This window comes from Carassius carassius, chromosome 7 (genome assembly GCF_963082965.1).
Source record: "Carassius carassius chromosome 7, fCarCar2.1, whole genome shotgun sequence".
NCBI classification, from domain to species: domain Eukaryota; kingdom Metazoa; phylum Chordata; class Actinopteri; order Cypriniformes; family Cyprinidae; genus Carassius; species Carassius carassius.
The window spans coordinates 24,326,544-24,346,770 of NC_081761.1; the positions used below are offsets into that span (position 1 = coordinate 24,326,544).

General features: G+C 36.9%; 1 protein-coding gene across 1 annotated transcript; it reads right to left on the bottom strand.

Moving 5' to 3' along the window:
* Positions 1-970: 970 nt before the first annotated feature.
* Positions 971-19,758, bottom strand: smad1 (SMAD family member 1). The gene is made up of 7 exons (XM_059554267.1): positions 19,660-19,758; positions 9,663-10,248; positions 7,266-7,544; positions 6,244-6,360; positions 3,455-3,676; positions 3,028-3,284; positions 971-2,477 (listed from the first exon to the last, which is right to left on the bottom strand). Exons 2-7 carry the CDS (start codon positions 10,060-10,062, stop codon positions 2,334-2,336), a joined length of 1,419 nt encoding a protein of 472 aa, XP_059410250.1. The 5' UTR covers positions 10,063-10,248; positions 19,660-19,758; the 3' UTR covers positions 971-2,333.
* Between the last annotated feature and the right edge of the window lie 469 nt (positions 19,759-20,227).

Here is a 20,227-nt window from a genome sequence, read left to right on the forward strand (position 1 = left end):
ACATCTGACAAACGTTCTAGGAAGAGTACGAAAAAAGGTATATTTAAGTGTTTTTAATCCAATTAAAATGGCGGGAAAAGATTATAGATAATCATAAAAATTAAATGTACTCTTGTTCAGGGTCACAGCAAGGGATCATAAAAAGAATTTTGATTCTATTACACATTTGTGGAGTTAACTAAAAAGCTATTTATTATAGCTCCTCCGTGTGGCCAATTAAAAAAAAACTTGTTTTGCCATGGTATGAGAATATATCTATTTTTGTAAAAATAGGTCATTCAGATTCGTTGTTATTTATAATGTTGTAATATTTATAATTATTTAGAATCTTCTTGCACCTCCTGTTATGCTGAATAAATCTTTATAATTTTAGGACACAGTTAAAGTAGTTTGATTATGAACTATTTCTGTTTTGGGAATACATACAGTACACAAATAATATATACATTAACTTACATAGTTCTCAACTTACCTTTTGTACCTGGAAAATGAGACTTTGCTCTACTGAACTTACACAACATTGTGATACAGAAATGTACAGCACACAGTTCGTAACCTTTCAATAGAAATCTCATATTTGACACTAGAGGGCGCTGTTCTCTTTTCTTTTGATCCTACTGGCACAGTCATGTCATATGCTGCAGTACTTCATTTAAAATACAGTATAGAGAACACAAGACAGGGATCAGATGAATGAAACTAGCGTGTTGTTGTTGTCTTGTTCCAATAAAATTGTAATTAGCGCCTTTACAATCAGCAATCATAATTATATACTTACAACTGGTTACTTAACAGGTCATTTCTACACTATTTCAACATTAAGTTACAGATTATGTAATACCTTACATTTGTTTTAATGTCACTGTATATCCAATTAAATAATATCATTTACATTAAATAATAACAGATTACATTTATAAAAGTGATTCGTTTTCCTTAACACTTTCTAAACATAAAGGGACTAAAAGACAGTGGTAGTGAAACAATTTTATTGAATCTTCCAGTAGAGACTTGATGTTCATGGAATAAAACTGCTTTCTGATAGTACAAGTAAGCAAGAACAGCACAAAAAAGGGGACAGAGACAAGAAGCGGCTTATGAAAGTGCAGATATGAAGGAACAGCATTATATATTTTCTTCAAAAAAAAAACACACAAAAAAAATACAAAAATGTTTACATTTTAACAGTGGACGGGATTTCACTATGAATAAAAAACAAAACAAAACAAAAGAAAAAACAGAGAGCAAGTTAATAAAAAATGAACTACTTTTTACAAAACAATATCACTAGTGCCATTTAGAACTTAGTCAACAAATAAAAGGTAATTATTTAACTCGAAAAATGCTGAAAACGAACAGGCATCATGTACATTTGTTCTCTTGCTTTTTTAAAGGTGTTTGATGAAAACAGATAATTCATGGCATTAAAAAAAAAAAAAAAAACACCAACAGAGAAAAGAGGACGTTCTTCCGTGCAGCACAGGGGTGCAGTGCACAATATATGGACAAAGTAAACAATGCCTACCTCTGCTTTCATAGATTTACAATCCTGGGGATCAAACCACACTTGCAAAAAAAACAAAACAGACTGCACAGCACTTTCTCTACTTATAAGTACATTTACACACCCATTTTATAAATCAGTCGAACACAACTGCAATAAAAGTAGCGCGACATACGTCCTTACCCACCACTAACATGCCCTAACTCCACATATGTTTATCCTATTCAAAAGTTTTGTGTTCAAATATATGTATTTTTAATTCTACAACAGACGTTTTTGTCCATTTTTGCTACATTTTTTCTTCTTGCCGGCTGTGAACAATTTTGCATTAATAACCTCGTTATCCTTCTCACAGCTTCATGCCATTCAGTTCATTTAAAGCATTATATTTTCTTTTTTTTTTGTCTATCAGATGTGTTCACGCTACACTACTCTGTACAATACTGTACTAGTCTTCAAGCTACAATGCAGAATTTTTTTTTGCCAATGGAATACTGATTTGTAAACTGCAAGAAAGAGAAAAGAAAATGCAAAAGAAATTGAAAGAAAAACAAATTGGCTTAAAAACCCAACTTCTCTTACAAACAAGACCAAAGGAGGATACTTGCCACAAGTATGATGGCCTCATCAGTTAACATGCTTGGTCACACAAAGTTGTCAAGTATCTTCCAGATTCTCACGGGCTGAGAACTGAGGATGCTTCAGCCAAAATGTAGGCCCCCAAACAAACTGCCTTCAAGTAGAATACAAACCCCGCCCTGCTCCCTTTAACCAATCAGCTTCTGCATGGGAACCCAGACATCTGCAGTTGCCTAATGGCCAGCTCTGTCTAGGACACAGAGGAAATGGGGTTGTGAGGAGAGCCCATTTGGGTGAGGACTTTATCCAGCCACTGCAGGGGCCCGTGAAGATGAATCTCAATCCAGCATGGGGTGCTTGTCACATCCTGTCGATGATACTCTGCACCCCAACCCTGGAACACAAATACAAAGACATCAGCTGTATTTCTCCTGACACTGTGTGCTACATAAAGAGAAGATGAACTCAAAAATGGGAATTCTCATTCAATTCTGATATGAATTCACCCACATAGGGTTCCGAACCTATATGCACTTCTTTCAGCGTCAGATTTTTGAAATTTTTTATTTCATACAATAAAAGTATCGTCTAAAGCATATTTCTGAAGGATCATGTGACACTGAAAACTTTAGCAATGTCTGCTAAAAAAAAATCAGCATTGTCATCAAAGGAATAAATGACATTTTAAAAAGCATAAAAATAAAACAGTCCCCTAAACATTTATTAATATTTCTTTTTTTACTGTATTTTTGATCAAATACATGCTGCAGCCTTGGTGAGCATAAGCGACTTTTTTTTTCTTCAAAAAAAAAATAAATCTTAATTTCTTCTAAACAAAATTTGGTGTTTCACAGAAGCATTTTCTATATATCTTCCTTTGTGTTTTACATAAAAGGTTTGGAACCACAACCGCTTGAATTATTCGTCTATATAGTCTAGCTTACCTTTACAAAGCTCATGCGGATGGTGCACATCTTGGTGAGTTCATAGACAGCTTCAAAGCCGTGATTGACAGACTGTGCCAAGAGCTCGGCAAACTCCTGGTTGTTGAAGATCTTCAGGCTGCAGCGACTGGGGATCTTGCATACGGTGGTGGGGTGGAAACCATGATGATAGTTGCAGTTGCGGCTTTGAACAAAGATACTGCTGTCGCTCAAACATTCAGCGTATACCTCTCCTCCCACATAGTACAAATGAACTCCTGCAAAATATATGAAAAGGTGAAAAAAGGTGATTACGAGTCTAACAGCTATCATGTTACGATATATCAACTCATTGTGATATTTTAGTGCTATTTAATAGTGCAATTCAATACACAATAGGCAGATACTGTTGAATAGTAGTTTTATATAGAGATCATTTCAGTCAAACCTTTTCCGATGTGGCGTCGAGTGTTCTCAATCGTCGAGTTGCGGTTGACATTCGACAGCAGACCAAGGCAGAAACGGTTACGGTTGTTGGAGGGGTCGGTAAAGCCGTCCACTAGTACGCTGGTTGAGGAGGCCTGGAAAGCTTCTCCGACACGGTTATTCAGCTCATAGTACACAATGGAGCACCAGTGTATGGGTTCTGCATATGCCACAGGCTGAACATCTGCACAGATGGTTATGAACGCATTGAGCACAAGCACACATACACATACTGTATTAAAGCAAAATTCAAACATAAGTAACTCTTAAAGGGATAGTTCATCCAAAAAGGAAAATTCTGTCAGGGCCAGAAAGCTCTTTGATCAAAAATATCTTAATTTGTGTTCCGAAGATGATCAAAGGTCTTACAGGTGTGGATTAACATGAGTGTGAGTAACTAATCACACAATTTACCTTTTTTGAGTGAACTATTACTTTAAGATCAGGCTGCATTTATTAATGCATTTGTCAAAAATGCAGTGCAAACAGTCATTTCATTTTCAATTTTCTGTTTTAATATATTTTAAAATGTAATGTATTCCTGTGATGCAAAGCTGAATTTTTATCAGCCATTACTCCAGTCTTCAGTATCACTTGATCTTTAAGAAATTATTCTAATATGCTGATTTGATGCTTAATAAACATTTAGTATTAATACGGAAAACTTAATATTAATATTATTAATGCTTAATATTATTGTGGAAAACAACAAAACAATTTTTTTTAAGTTCAAAAGAGCAATATTGATTTGAAATAGAAATATTTTTAACATTATCAATCCTTACTATCACATTTAAACAATTTAATGCATCCTTCATGAATAAAACTATGAAAATGTTAATAATATTTATCTTTTAGAACCTTTTAAAACAAGTTGGCAATTTCACAAGTTAACATAAAGCATATTATTATTTTAATTTGTTTTTGAGTGTATTGAAACAACCACCAAAACATTTTATTTTGCTATTTTGGTATACATTAATGCACCTTTACAGCTGGATTGTGTCTTTGAATGGGATTAAGCAATATGATTAACAGATTTAGACTTGCATCTCATCTCTTACAGCAGAGGGCATATCGATTTTACTAGGGTATTTATATGAGGTCACTGTTGCTAGGCTATTAATGGTAACACTTCAGGAACAGGCTGCAGGCTGATTGGTTATTACCCTGCACTATTCAAGGGCCAACAAAATACAACCAAATCAGCATAATACAAGTGGGATAGCTGTCCATATCAAATCGCACCCCAGTGCAAGCAAACGTGTGGCTTCCAATAAAACACCAGTCATTAATATGTCCTCTTTCTGATACCCACTGCTCATCTGTGCCAACTGTGCAAATCTCAAAGAGAGGGCATGTTCTACCCACCTTCCTCTGGCCTGTGACACTGGGCCACAGGTGTGCTTTGTCTACTCTTTTCCCATTAGCCTATCACAATAGAATTGCGTGCTCCACAGGATGCAGCTTGAGTTGAGTGCGCGTCCCAACATTTTGACGGTACCACAACTTCCACATATTTTTCAACAGCTCACCTTTTTCTGCGCATCTCTCACCTCCCGTGCGTCACTACATACAAACTATGTTTAATGTGCTGCACAATTGAAATCATTGATTTTGATGTACAGGGCTGTTTTCATGCCATGCACAGATATTTGTGTGGTTTATACATTGTGTTCCAAACACAGGATGCACAAGCAATAAAAATGGTAAAGTAAAACCTGTAGTAAGTAACCCGGGCAGTAAAGTATGCAGTGTTCATTCAAGCTTTTGCTATCATTGACTAACTGTAAATAATGAGCCATAACCAATACGGAGTCACAGCCCAACAGTACTGCAATAACGAATGAATAATACAAATAATTAACAACAAATTTCATTATCTAGTCTGGGCTCTGCGCTGTGCACTTTAACTTCCATCAGTCATGGACAGAATGCAGTCTATAGACAAAACACACAAAAAAAAAAAAAAATAGCAGAGGGTGCATGACCCTAGTTGTCCTAAACATGAGAATGCTATTATATATTCTTTAAGCAAACTTGTGTACTCACATAGATTACTGGCTTCAATTGACAGGTGTCTTTGCTGTTTAATGCGTTTCAGACATGTTTTTCCAAAGCACACCGCATTACATTTATGGTTTTATTGTCCTGACAGCAAGCAAGTCTCTGTTAAACTTTATAGACTTCACTGAGTGGAATAACACAGTACACAACAGAGAACGAAAGCACAATAATTCTGAGTAAATAGTGTTGCTGGATCTTCAAATTAGTCAATTAATAGTATTTCTATGAAAGCAGTAACTGTGCACAATTTTGTAATGTTTACATTTCAAATCTTTTTGAACATGTATGGCACAGCCTGCAAATGTATGTCCACTTGATTTATTTTCTTAGCCTTCAATCTGAACATTGTTTGGAGGGTAATAGTGAGCCGGATGTTAATTATTAATGTTTACCGATATTCAAAGAACAACATTATTTTCTGATTTTGTATAACTGTAACTTAACATATATGATTTTATTACATACTTTGCTGCAAGATTATCCAGATTTAAATAACAAAAAGTCAGACTGTCTGCAAATTTGTGTGTGAGAGAGTATGTTTGTGTTTGGACTTCCTGCACCTGCAGTGTGGGCCGGCAGCTGCTGATAGCTAAAGCAGCCCATGTCATGCTGTAAGGCATGAAGGCTGAAGCTTAGTGTGGTGTCTCATTTTGGTGTGGTTTTTATCATTTAAATAGAGTGTACCTGCTTGGTTGTTGAGCCCCAAAGGCAGATTTTGACCTAGCAGGTTAGTGTCCATTGGCTGTGGACAGTCCTGTGTCATTGGCTCTTCTGGGGGAATATAAGCTGGTGGAGGGGTTTCTTTGGAAGCAGCAACCAAAAAAAAAACCAGACAAAAGAGATTTTGATAAATAAAAAGATAAATATGATCCCACAGAATACAAATATCTCTCAATACATAAAATATAAATACACCTAAATACCCAGGTTTGAAAATCTGTAGTAAATTATTTCAGTGAAGATTTCTATAGAAGCAGAGCAAGTCTTCAACTCATATTTGAATATATAAAAAATCAATACTGTGTTTCCACTATTTTCCAAAAGAGGAAAAAAGGAAGCAGTCAGCATTCAAGTATTGTGGTATAAATACACATGCATTAAAAAATATTTCAGCTAATACCACTAAATTTACAATACCAGAGTCTGTGTAAAGGTTCCTTAATATTACTACACACATACATTTCCCTATGCTCTATGGTTTTGTCTCAAAACATGAACTGAATTCTTACTTAAGAATTCAGTACTTAAATACTTAAGTACTTAAATTTATAATTAAATATATTTTTTTTTTATGAAAGAAAGAAATTTATACTTTTATTCAGCAAGGATGCATTAAATTGATCATAAGTGACAATATAACTTGTATAATGTAGGAAAAGATTACTTAAAATAAATGCTGTTCTTTTGAACTTTCTTTCAATTAAATTCTGAAAGAATGTAACATTGTTTCCACAAAAATATTTCAATATTGATAATAAAAACAAATCGTATGATACTGAAGGCAGTAATGGCTGCTGAAAATTCAGCCTTGCGTGACATAAATAAATTACAAGTTAAAATACAATAAAAATGGTCAAAATTCTTTTTGTAGCATTTTCGGATCAAATATATGCAGCTTTGGAGTGTGAATAAGACACTACTGTAAAAAAAACAAAAAACAACAACACTAAAAATCGTTTTGTTTATTACTGTGAAGTGCAGTTTACCTGGCATCTGAAAAGGGCTGCCAGGGTCCGAGCTGGATGGTGAATGGGGTAAGGTGGCTGTACTGCCCGTGCCGCTGTTGGGCGAGCTGGGGTAGCTGTTGGTCGGGGAGTTTGGGGTGAAGGGAAGGGCGTTCGCTGGCTGCTGTTGAAAGGAGTCGGGGAAGGTGGCGTTCTGAGGCATAGAGGGCTCCGTCTGGTGGAGTGGGTTACGGAAGCGTGGCAGCATAGAGAGTTTTGCATTGAACTCGCTGTTTCGTGGCACCAGCACAGGTGGCAGCACTGAAGGAAGAGAGGAGAAATAGCCAAAACTATCAGAACGAATGAGGTGATACGAGAATCCATCAGACTTTGACATATGAAGGAAATATAAATTCATGTATGGCCATATACACCATGTGACCACCAAATCAGAGCATATCTGCCAAGCTAGAGAACACCATAATCACTGAGAATAAGACAATCCTACAAGACGTAATCTAGAAAAAAATTAAATAAAAATATTCACAGTTGCCACACACGTCTACTCTCTAAAAGTAGTAGAGCAATAAAATGTGGTAACTGGTGTTTCCGCCTGTGTTGACCACATAGCTTTATATTTCTACAAGTTAATAGTTTTAGAGAGCGTACTGCCGTTCTGGAGAGATGGGGGTGGGGAAGACAGGTGTCCAGACATCCACAGGCCTGCACTACACAAGCGTGTGCAAGGCGGGCAACCAGTCTTTCCTGCTATTGTCTGTGTGGGTGACAAGAGTTCCTGTAAAACTCTTCCACTATACAGCCACATGTTTCAGCCTCCACACACACATACACACAAAAGTGTACACAGACCCTGAACAAAGCCCTCATTCTGCCCCTGCCTGGAATTTCCTGCTCCTGCTCTCATAATGTACTCACACACACACACACACACACACACACTGTGGACAGCTGTTTCTGTGTTGTCAGCTGACCCTCATCTTCTGCTTAGCCAACAAAAAGGGGGCTGTGCGTTTGAAGTCCATTCTTTTACCATAAGCAGAGGTAAAGAAAATGTTCTTGTTTCCCATTAAGACACACACAAACACATAGAGCACAGAAGGTTTTTAGACTCCACAGTTTTCTCTCAAGCGATATCAGGATCAAACAAACGAGAGAAGCACCTGGCAGAGACCAGAGAGAGATATGGAAGGGGAAGGACAGAAAAAGAAAGAGACCATCTGCAGGAACCATGGGAAGGGAAAACTCAGGAACATGCATGAAAAAAGGTACATATGGGCTTTTTAATCCATATGGGATTCACTGACAGCAAGAGAAATTAATCAAATAAAAACAAAATGCACACCATTTTCATACAAGATGATATAATATTACTTTTTTAAACAAAACATTCAAATGGACACAATGTCCTTGCTTTAAAAACAAAACAACGTCCGGTTTAGTGATATTTACAGGATCCAAAACCTTTTTTAAGCTGTTTAAAATATTTTTTTTTACAAATACTTCATAGAGATTTAAATCACAAGGAACATATTATAGTGGATGAAATATATGACTTTAACATTTTCGTAATTTCAATGACATTTACAGACCATGACATTTAAAAAATCTTTGATATTTCTAGGTTTCCTATGACAGTGTGAACCCTGTGTATAGATTGTGAATGAACATGTGTTTTTGAACAAATCCGTAAAGAGAAAAATCATTCTTGTTTCTTTCCATGCCTCATAATTTCTGTTCACATGAGTCTTGCCCTTTTGAAGCACATGACTGTTTATGTGCACAAGCCAACTTCATTTGAGTGATGATTGTGGAGCAGCAATTCATCAGTTTGATCTACTGGACAAATACAATTCTTCTTAGAACGAGTCTGCACAACATGGAAGAGATTAACAGAAATTATAGATCTGCTTTTGTCATTTGTGGGAAAACAGCTTATGATGCTTAAACATTATTTCTAGATGTCTGTGGGAATACACATGTTAATCTTAAGAATAATAAAGCGAAGTCAAAACAAAAGCAATAACTATAAATATATTTCCCACAGCAACAGATGATAATATTCCCTTTACTATGAGAAAGGGAAGTCAAGTGGATGCTGATAGGCTTTCATTGTATTTGTCGTTCATCGGCTCCAAACGTACTGTTGCTAGCTATAGTTCTGATGTGGACTTCCCGATTCTCACAGAATTTGAATGATTATTAAAATGTTATAGTCATAGAGTTATCTTCTTTGGTGTGAATGGGCCTTAAGACTTGTGTCAGTAAACTGTTTTTAAAATATTAATAATTAGAATGATTCAGTGACTTAATCATAAAAGACTTGCCAGCATCTGTTGTCATAATGATGTAGCCAAAAGAAAGGGTCACTAAATCAATCCGCTTCTGTTATGTAGTGCTCAAATGTATTTAGTCACTGACCTGGACTGTCCACCCTCTTGTAGTGGTAGGGATTGATGCACACATCTTTCTGCTTAGATCCAAAAGGGAACTCGCAACACTCCAGGGCCTTGAGCTCATGGTGTGACTGCAGATCGGGCCAACGCCATACGCGGCAATAGATGACGTGAGGCAGCCCTTTCCGGTGTGACACCTGGAGCCTTCCGTCCAGCGAGCGGGGGATAGTGACACAGTTGCTTGGCTGACCGGGGCAGCTGAGTGCCCTCTCCAGCTCCTCCATAGCACCCTTCTTCTTCTTCAGCTTCTTGACCAAAGCATCCACTGCCTTCTCTGCCCACTTCTCCTCTTCGTCGCCTTGCTTCCAGCCCAGCAATCGCTTGACCGCCGGGCTGGTGAAGGAGAAGAGGGAGGTGACATTCATAGTGGCGCCACGTGCGCCCCAGCCAAAGCTGTCACTGTTACCCCGTAGGATTCAGCCACACAGGAACAAGAAACTTCTGCTCTGCCTCCTTCAAGAGAATCAAAAACTCAACCACAGCGACACATGGACAGGGGTAATAACTGAAAGCTGTGCTGTTCCAGAGCTAGGTCAGACTGTCAAGAGCACCTGTAAAGAGACAGACAACTCAGTCAGACATTTATACTTTGGGACCAGTTTAAGAAATTCCAGCACTGACACTAAAAGCTGGAATACACTACATGCCTTTTGCCTAGATTTGTGGCCTGATTTGGAGTCTGCACGAGTATTATTGTAACAGAAACAAAAACTATTGCAACTTTTTTATTTTAATATATTTTATTTAACTATTTGAAAATATTAAATACAATGTGTTCATTATTAATGTTATTTCTACATAATACGTTAAAACAGCATGTAGCCTTCAAAATATTGTTTAATTTTGTAAACATTAAACATGCATTAAATAGATCAAATGTCAAATTAAAAAGATCAGTGAGCAAAATAATGCACCACATTAAATTGTTTATTCAATGCATTGAAATAACAACAATCTATAAAAAAGTGCATAACATCTAAAATAACATATATAAATATACATCAAATATAATTTCGTAAATTGTATAAACAATTATTGAAAACAGAATCATGCACATGCAGCTTAATACAAAAAGCCAAAGCGCTGATCAAACAGATTGCATTTTATTTCACAAACATGTTAACATGAGTGCTGTACCTGCCTGTGTTTAAAAGAGATTGTGAATAAAAAATGAATATTAGTCAAATATAAATTTGAATGCAAAAACGGTTCATTCAAATTTTAGGTGTGCGTCTGGGAGTATTATCAGTGGTGCACAAGATGCTTATCATAGTGTAAGTGTCATTGTTGTATTATATTGTATTTGTTAGCCTATCAGTTTGAAACCACAAGATGAGCCGCTTCTGCGGTTTTTATTCGAAATATTAGAGAAATTTAGAAGCTCAATGTGGAGAAAATCATGGTTAGGTTAAAACCGAAACCAAGCCATTCACACAGAATATTCAGAAATATTCTACACATTTTCGAGATGGACAACTATGACTGTTGCATTTGCGTCTCACACAAGTGATGTATAGAAAATCATGTAAAGTTAAAAGAGTTTCAACTTTTGTCTCAGCAGTTTGTAAGAGGTTTAAATTCCATTCCACTGCATCGTTGATGTCACACCTTATTGGCCGTCTGCTTGTTATTCATATCATGCACCTATATCGTTCACTATACCAAAAAATATATATATCGTTATCAATGAAGGTGTACCATCGATACATACAAATACCGTTTTATTGCCCAGGCCTATCTATACTGTACAATCTTATTTACATTGTTTTAATACATTTTTGGTTATAGCAAAATTATTCGCAAGTGTGCAGCGCTCACACTGAACAAACTGTGATGTACTGAGCAGACCCTGACTTAGAAGCTTCTGATTGGCCAATGTGTTCATGCGCTCAACAAACTTGTCTGTGATTGGCTCCAACATTTAGTGCTGTAAAAACACAATGTAAATAGAATCCATTGGCGCTTAGAGTGCTTTAACTAACATGACAGCATTTGAAAGCAAGTACAGTACCGCATCAACCCGGTACTTGGTACTAGCAGTAGGCTACTGCAGAATGGCTGGTATCATTGAGATTCTAAAGTGTACTGACTTGGTACCACAGTACCAGAACTGTGTAAGAAAGGCAAGTAAGGAAGGCAACAAAACACATCCAAACCCTATGATTGTTTCATATCCTTTCTAATGAGATATCTTTTAGGCCCTATATACTTCAAACAAAATCGAAGAACGAACTAATATCTAAATCAGGCAGAAACGAAGTTCGTTTTGAGTTTGTTTCGGCAGTTGGCAACAGCTTACCAAAGCGAACTTTCCGGGGGGAGTTTGTTTTGGCTCCTAAACAACTTTGAGCTTCCAGTGGCCCATAGTGATTACACAAACGATGGGTGTGTTCTGGAACTCCACCTTCTTTGACGTGCAATTTTTTTTTTGCGATTCGTTTCTGATTTAGCAGAGGTTAGGCAGACACAGTGAATTTAAGTCACTAGCAACATAAATAAACTGTGTCGAATAGCTGAACTGCCACAGATATATCCGCACCTATACCATCGCTCACGGAGAGACTTTAAAGATTCAGAGAAAGCATTTAATTCCTAGAAAGAAATGGCAACGAAGCTTGGTGCCAATGACCCGGAGTCATCCAAAAAGCGATGTAGAGAAACATCAGATGCAAGTTTTCCAAAGCCCTGAAAAGAATGAAAGGAAAGAGTAAAGATATCATTTAGCAAGTACCAAATACATGTGTTTCAAATAAATGTTACACCATACTGCTGCTGCTGCTGCTGTTCTTTCAATTAGTGAATTTAAAAGGTATAAAATAAAATGAAATCATGACACCACATAAAATAAAAAAAGTGTAATAATTTATCCAGTTTAATCAAATAAACAAACACTAATGAACAAAAGTAACAAAACAGGTTTGTGTTATTGAGATGACTCTACATGCTAAAGTTTTCAGACTATGAGTCATTTACACTTAAAGACTGATTATGGGAATGGAATGGTTCTTTTATATTGCAAACATGACTCTGAACTGCTGCTAATCACTTCTTTAGTCTATAATATTTTGACCATTATAACCTGTCTAACATCTAGATACACCATCATTGCATCTTTATTGTGTTTCGTGTGTACACACGAGTGTCGCGACACACGTTTAAATTCATCTACACTCCGCCTCCAGCAGCACCCCCAGCCTTTTTGAATTTCTTTTTGCACCAAAACAGAGAATGAAAATTAACTTCGTTTGAAGACTATCGGGGCCTTTATCCAGTCAATTTCGAAGGAAATACAGATGAATCCTTTGCTGCCTATGAAATCTCACTTTCCTGTGTGTTTGATAGTTGAATCAAAAATAAAATGGTATCAGAAAGTTGCAGTTGGCAGTGATTTTGTTGGTAAATAAGTTTTTTAATCACTTTTAAACTTTTGATTTCATTTCTAACAATAATTTTGTATTTTAGTAATTAAAATAAATATTTTATTTCAAATATTGGCCTAGTTGTCACTGAAGTTCTTTATATTTAGCTGTAGGCTAGATGATTTTCCCGTTACGCTGCATTGGAAGCCTTCCTGAAATCAGTTTAGTGAGGTATCCTCGTGCGCAAATGCTTTAATGCCACCAATCCAGAGCAAATGATGCAATACATCTTTTTCCCTGAGGTCACTGTGATGATGACAACATTCTGTTACGGCTTCTCGGAATGGCTGCCTTCAGAGTCACAGCGCAAAGCTTCCAATTACATCTGCTGTACGGTAAGTTCTCAAAATGGCTTTCAGGATATGGGAAGCGGGATGTGTTCATACGGCACTGCTAAATAATACTGGTGTGACACACTACTGAGTGATGTCCTCCTGACTCATATCAGCTTCCTCATTCGTGAAGATGCTGCAGCTTACAACAGGATGCCATTCAGGAGACCGCGGTAGGCTTTGAAACATATTAAAGGCTATAGTTAACCAATCACATTAATAAAAAAATAAAAAGAAGTGTAAAACGGGAGCCTTTCCACATCCTGAGAATAGAAAGGAAACACATTTGGGATAAAGATAAAAGTGTCCATTCAGAAAGATCCCGAAGCAGCCATTTACTAACCAGCATTCAGGGAAGGGAAATAAGAGCGCACAATGCAAGAGTTCACACTTCTTTTGAAGTTGCCAGATGGTTCTGCATAGCATCCTCATTGGAATAAAGCAAGAGGCCTGAAATAGATTTCTCGGGTTGGGACACTTTCACATCGAGCTTGATAACCGAACCACTTCTAAGCTGCAAAACATTATTCTTGCTCTTTCTTGCTCCTTATTCCTCTTCTTTCCACACATATGAAAAGTCTAAGCTTATTTTGTTTCGCCAAGGACTTTCCAGTCTATCAGAGTCTGAGAGGCAAGAAAGTTTTTTTCTACTGATTCTGTTCTGGCCCATCAACACCAGATAAGTAAGGTGACATCAGATAGCAGCTATTTGAACTATGCTGAGTGCTAAGAATAATGTTGTCCTCGGTGAGTGTGACTGCCCTCAGCTACTGTTTCACTTTAGAAAGCTTGTCTGATGTAGGTTACAAATACAATCAGGGCAAAGTATCAAAACACAAATGCTTCTATAGTTTAAATTTGAGAATATTTTAATTTAATACATTTTTTTTACAAACTTACTGCAGCAATCTAAATAAAATATTAAAATGGCATTGGGTTATAAACTAGCACGAACTCTGCACATCAGAGTTGGAGTCATTCAGTCGAAATAGTTGCTATTTATTAACTACGGAGAGAGTAGTAGTTGTTATCGTGGACCACACCAAAAGGGAGGCTAAAAAGTTGCTGCTATATTTAGCATCATCTCGCAGCCAAATAGTCATTTAAAAGCCTGGGACCTTATGCTGTTGTCAGGGAGGAGATGAGAAAAGGGCAGGAAGCGCATCAACAATAACCTACAAGATGGAATATATATATATATATATATATATATATATATATATATATATATTTCTAATTTATTTTTTTGGTTGGGATCTAGTTTTTGTAGTCTTCCATAATAGAACCTAAAATGTGGACAGGAAGCAGGAATTCATGACAAGTTCTTTCTTCTTAAGAGAGCTAAGGAAGTTAACAGATGGGTTAATGATAAATATGTGGGGAATTTTCCATCTGTTCTTGCTGAATAAGGACCAGGTGAGCTCGCAAAGACTTAATGCCATGGAAGATCTGTCAGTGAATCAATGTGCATGGATTCTTCAATCGCTTAATGCTTTTTCAGATTAATAGTGATACAGTAATACAGATCTTTCAGCTCATCTCATCAAATTTTCAGCTTAGGCATAATGTTTATATACAAAATAATAATTGATAATAATAATAATAATCCTTCATAATGCATTCTGCTCTATTTTGACCTGGAAGAGATAAATAAATAAAAAAATTGGTTACACTTTCTTTTATGGTGTCCTTGTTACAGTGTAATTATACATTTAAGTACTGAGTAATATTAATCAACTACATGAACTTACTATATGGTTAGGGTTTGGTTTAGGGCTACTTGCATTTAATTAAGCATAATGTATTGTTATTGTGATAGTAAGTACATGTAACGTGTAACAAGGACACCTAAAATAAAGTCTTAATAAACTTTGATCTCACACTATGAGACTGAATTCAGCATGCAGGTTTGTGCAAGTAAAATAAACTTTTTTTTTTCTTCTTCTTTTTTAAATACTGCAGAGTAGGGCTGCACGATATTGGGAAAAAATGACATTGCGATATTTTAGTTTTCTGCGATATATATTGCGATATGAAATCTAATAAATAGATTTCATCTTCTAAATAAATTTCTTTCAAACAAAAATGGGGTGATCACTGAGCACACTTACATTCTCATTTTAAATGATTTAAACATCGACACCATCGTGTCAATTAATTAATATGCGCGAGGTAGAGAGAGCAAGACAGCGCGTGTTGTTTGAAGACGGTGAGCGTGCGGCTGGGCCTCTTTCTCTCTCTCTCTCTCTCTCTCTCAAGCGCGCTCTCTCTCTATCTCTCTCTCTCTTTCTCTCTCTCTTTCTCTCTCTCTCTCTCTCTCGCGTGCTTTCTCTCTCTCTCCCCTGTCAAAACTTTCACTCTATGATGGTTAAGATGTGCAATTAATCCGCGAATCACATTCGTCAAGGGCCGGGGAGCAGCTGGTCCGTACAGTTAATGAATAACGGATCAACTACGACAGCCTACATCGCACATCCTGCAATGTGACTATAGTGGATTCGTACATCGCGTTATCGATGCTTAAACGACACATCGTGCAGCCCTACTGCAAAGTAATATTTTGTTGTTTTGATGTTGTCTTCTTAGAATATTAATATGGACTATTTGAATTGATGCTGATAATCCTCACATTATATATTCTCATAAACTTTACATAATGATAATTAAACAAAATTTCAGGATTACTGAAAACTATATATATTTATGAGCCTGTCCTCCAACAAAAAACGACCATATAGGTCGTTTGTGCAAGCATTTATTACGACCTATATTTACGTTTTAAAGTTAAGCGCCCTCTAGCGGGCGTAAAAATAATGACAGTATCGCGTTACGTCTGTCGTCATGAATTGACGTATAACGTCATTACCAATCAAAACGCACGTTTATTTAAATGCAATGTGTGGGCGTTTTACACCGATCTCCGAAGAAGAAAATTTAGTTAAATTAAGTCACTGAGCAATCTGAGATTCCGATATCAAAATGATGACATAATATTAAAAGGAACATATTATGACATACTAAACTCTCTCTAATGACTAAAACTCTTCAACACTTTACAAGTATCTCCCTGACACATCAAGAGCCTCTTTATCTTTACGTATCACAGGCAGCCAGTGGCTCTCATTGTCAAAGGCTGTAGGCCACTTCAAACTCAAATACACATGCAGCTGTTCCCTTAGGAAACCTGTCATACATGTTGAAAGCACCCTTACTGAACCCAATCAACACATGGATCGGGTATTCCCACAGCAGGTGCTGTTTGAACATCCGTAGATGCTCTTCCCACACAAGGCCCTTGGGTTTGGTGAGATCTTTTGGTCTGTCTGGTTAGAACTAAGCTTTGATGACCACCGACAGGTCTCAGAGTTGATGTGCAGCTGCCTTGTTTAATTCAATTCCACGTCATTTAGAGAGGAACGCCACAGTCCAAACATCTAGGCAAAGGCACACAAAGACTGTCGGAGTGATGGGAATTGATACATATTATTGAAATTAATAAAATATGACCACTGGTCTGACCACACACTTACATAAAAGGTCAATATGCCATTGTATTGACTCAGACAATGTTAGTTTGGGCTGTCTGGAGCCCAGTCAAAACAACCAATACTTGAAGGCAAGTTCACAGTTTGGGCCAACTGCCTAGTGCACGGACACTGGATCCAAAATTGGGCGTAAAGACAAGCGTAAAGGGGTCTTATCAGTGAACTGTGATTGAGCACTTGCTGCTTGAAAAATTGCGCAAATGGAAAAAAACTGCAGTTTCGGTTCCACATTTGCAGTACAGGGCAGCCATTAAAATACAATCACTGCGCTTCAGCTAGTGCTCTCCAGGCCTGAGTGCATGTAAATATTAGCATTAGCTTGAGGTTTGGTGCAGCGGGCAGAGCTAATGTGGCTCCCAACATGCAACTTTGACAGCCTTGACCCCCCGCATCATCTCCATGTATCATTTTGTGCTGGTTCAGTGCCGTTAATCAATTTAGGAGGCAGTAATGATGCTCTCTCGGTCCTCCCGGGGGACTCTGCATTATAAAGAACTTACATTATTTATCAAGGGCTGGATCTGGGGCCCTCCATTAAGCGCCAGCTCTATTGCGATGTTCTCTAATAATAAAAAAAAAAAAAAAAACAAGGGTTGGGGGGTTGGACAAATGGAGAAGAAGGGATCAAATGAAAGTGAGAGTGAGAGAGAAAGACACTCAGAACAAGAGCAAGTGTGCTTCAAACTCCCTGTGATGCCACTTTTAAATCAAACTGGCCAAAGGTTCTTGCACAACAGCTAATGCTCTGTAAACTGATGGCTAATTGTTTGTTCTCAGTATGTTGTGAGTCACTGTGGAGCTTCGCTGATACTATGAGCCAAGAAACCACTAGGATTACAAAAGAAGGTTGTCTGGTTACACTTCTTGAAAACAAATGACTGGAAAGGCATTTCATATTTAGAAACATGAGTTCACACACAGACCTGAGCATGACATGGATGCATCCACTTCAAACACTTAGCAATCAGAAAGCAGAAACACTATGTTGGTCTGTGAATAAAATACCTGTCAGATCTCTTGTAGCCATTATGATATTATGATGGTTCATTATTTTTAGTTTGTTTACGTATTATTTATTTAATTATAAGATATCTGTCTCTATCTCACAATATTATTAACACCATCAACAATAACAATAAAAATATTGATGAAAACAACTTTTTAGGTCTGCGAACAATATGCCAGATATATTATGATATACAGTTGTGATCATTTTTAACTATAGTGGACAGAAGGTTGATGATGATTATTATTATTATTATTAAAATTATTATTAAGCAACAAAAACAACAATAGTGGTTATTAAAATAATAATGAACAGCATTTAAAATCTGTACAAACAAAACGTATTTACATTTATTTTTCACTTTTTATTTGATTTAGAAAAATAATGAATAAAAATAATAAAGTTAAAAATAAAATGTTTCCTAAAATTTTAATAAGAAAACGGTTAACTGTGACCCCATGCACACTCAAAATCTATCTGGAATCATGCAGTAAATACATAAAATTTTATGTACTTTATTTAGACAATTTTAAGGACTGCCGATTATTACTGTTTGATCCCAAAGTTTTGTTACAAAAATTAAAAATGCATTTATCAGAATCACAATACTCAATGAAAGCTAACATCCAAACACTTGATTTATCAAGTTTAGCTACATGTTTTAAGGTACATCTTGTATTAATGTACTGAAAATTTCTTAGTATAATGTCTCTATACATTCAATAATGATTATTTCTATGGCTTTCAAATGTACACATGTAGTTATAGACCAGCGTTGAAATCAAAGTAGGGTGTAGGTAGGGTAAAATGCAACACTCAGTTGTACAATATACGAGAGGGTCACTGCTCATCTAAGTCCATCAAGGCACCTGACAACTAATACAGTAAGTTAAATGCTGATATAGGACAATCATACACAAACACACTCCTTTTTTCTAACTCTCCCAACACACACATACACACACAATATGTGAGAATAAAACAATCCAAGCAAATCGTGGACAAGGACAAATTCTTGCCCTTTGAGTAATCTGATATGTCATCTTCAATGATGTCAGGAAATCTGGCTCAGATCTCACAGGCTCTGCGTGCATCATGTACGGGGCAGATATTCACTGTAAGTGAAGTGTATGATTTATTGCCATTTTTGAACAACCAAAAAATCCCCTTCCAACTGCACAATAAACCTAAGTGGGTGGTAAGGCACGAAATGAAGCAAAATGGAATTAATAACATATAAAGGAATGACTAAAGAGATTTGAACATATTTGTGTGGAATTCATAATCAAGGTCGACAGTTATAAAACAAATACAACACAAAAAATAAATAGTTTCATTATATTATTGAAACTGACTGCAAACATCAATGTGACAGTCAAATAAAATTGTACTTCTATGCACCACAAACAGCATGACTTGAGAACAACAAGCTGATGTGCAGACACACACCACATGAACCAGAGCAAACACTGAGTGATTTCCCTCTTGAGTTGTTATGAAGAGCCACCAAGTTGGATGCTTCAATACTGCTCTCAATCCGCGATAAACACTCGCTAAGAAGTTATATATTATGCGTTCCTCTATAAACCATTTACAAAAGTGTCGTTTGTAATTTCACAGTTTGTTGACGCGTTTAAAAGAAACCTAAAGTTTACTGTACCTTGTGCGCCACCTCGACGCGATCCTTCACTGCATTCATAGAGCCAGACTCGCTGTGCTCTAGCCTGGCGTCAGTGAGTCGCGGACCGCCGCACCCTCCGCACTGAACTCGTATCACGCCGCGGGATGTAGTGAGGGGCGGTGCGCAAGTCCTAACAAGTCCTACTTTTTTACACATTCAACGTTTTCAAAGTACTGTGGGATGAATTATGTAACATTGTAACAATGTAGCCTACTCTTTCTAGGGCCCGAGGAGGCCAGGCAGTCTGTGGCCCATCATGGCAATGAGCGTATCAAGTGATGCTGTGTTGTTTATTCAGCTCAACATACAACAACTAAGGATGTGACTTCTCACTGTACGGTAGCTACAGTAGGGTGAATACAAATACAGGTAGTGTGTGACAAGTGATAAAGAAACCTCCACTACTATCAAATAAGCATTAAGTTCATAACAGGATAGAAAGACACTTTGTCTTTGTCAGAAGATGATGCCATTTGGATTTGCATGTTTTAAAAAGATTATGACCAATTTTCAGAAACATTTCCACACAGTATTTTAAGGTAGCCTC

Bases quoted from the DNA above. Each gene is read 5' to 3' on its own strand.
- smad1 (XM_059554267.1), bottom strand. From the start codon at position 10,062: ATGAATGTCACCTCCCTCTTCTCCTTCACCAGCCCGGCGGTCAAGCGA. The intron at 6,361-7,265 runs GTAAACTGCACT...CTGCTTCCAAAG, and splicing joins CAGCCCTTTTCAGATGCCAG to AAACCCCTCCACCAGCTTAT. The intron at 3,677-6,243 runs GTACACTCTATT...CCATCTGTGCAG, and splicing joins GGGGCTCAACAACCAAGCAG to ATGTTCAGCCTGTGGCATAT.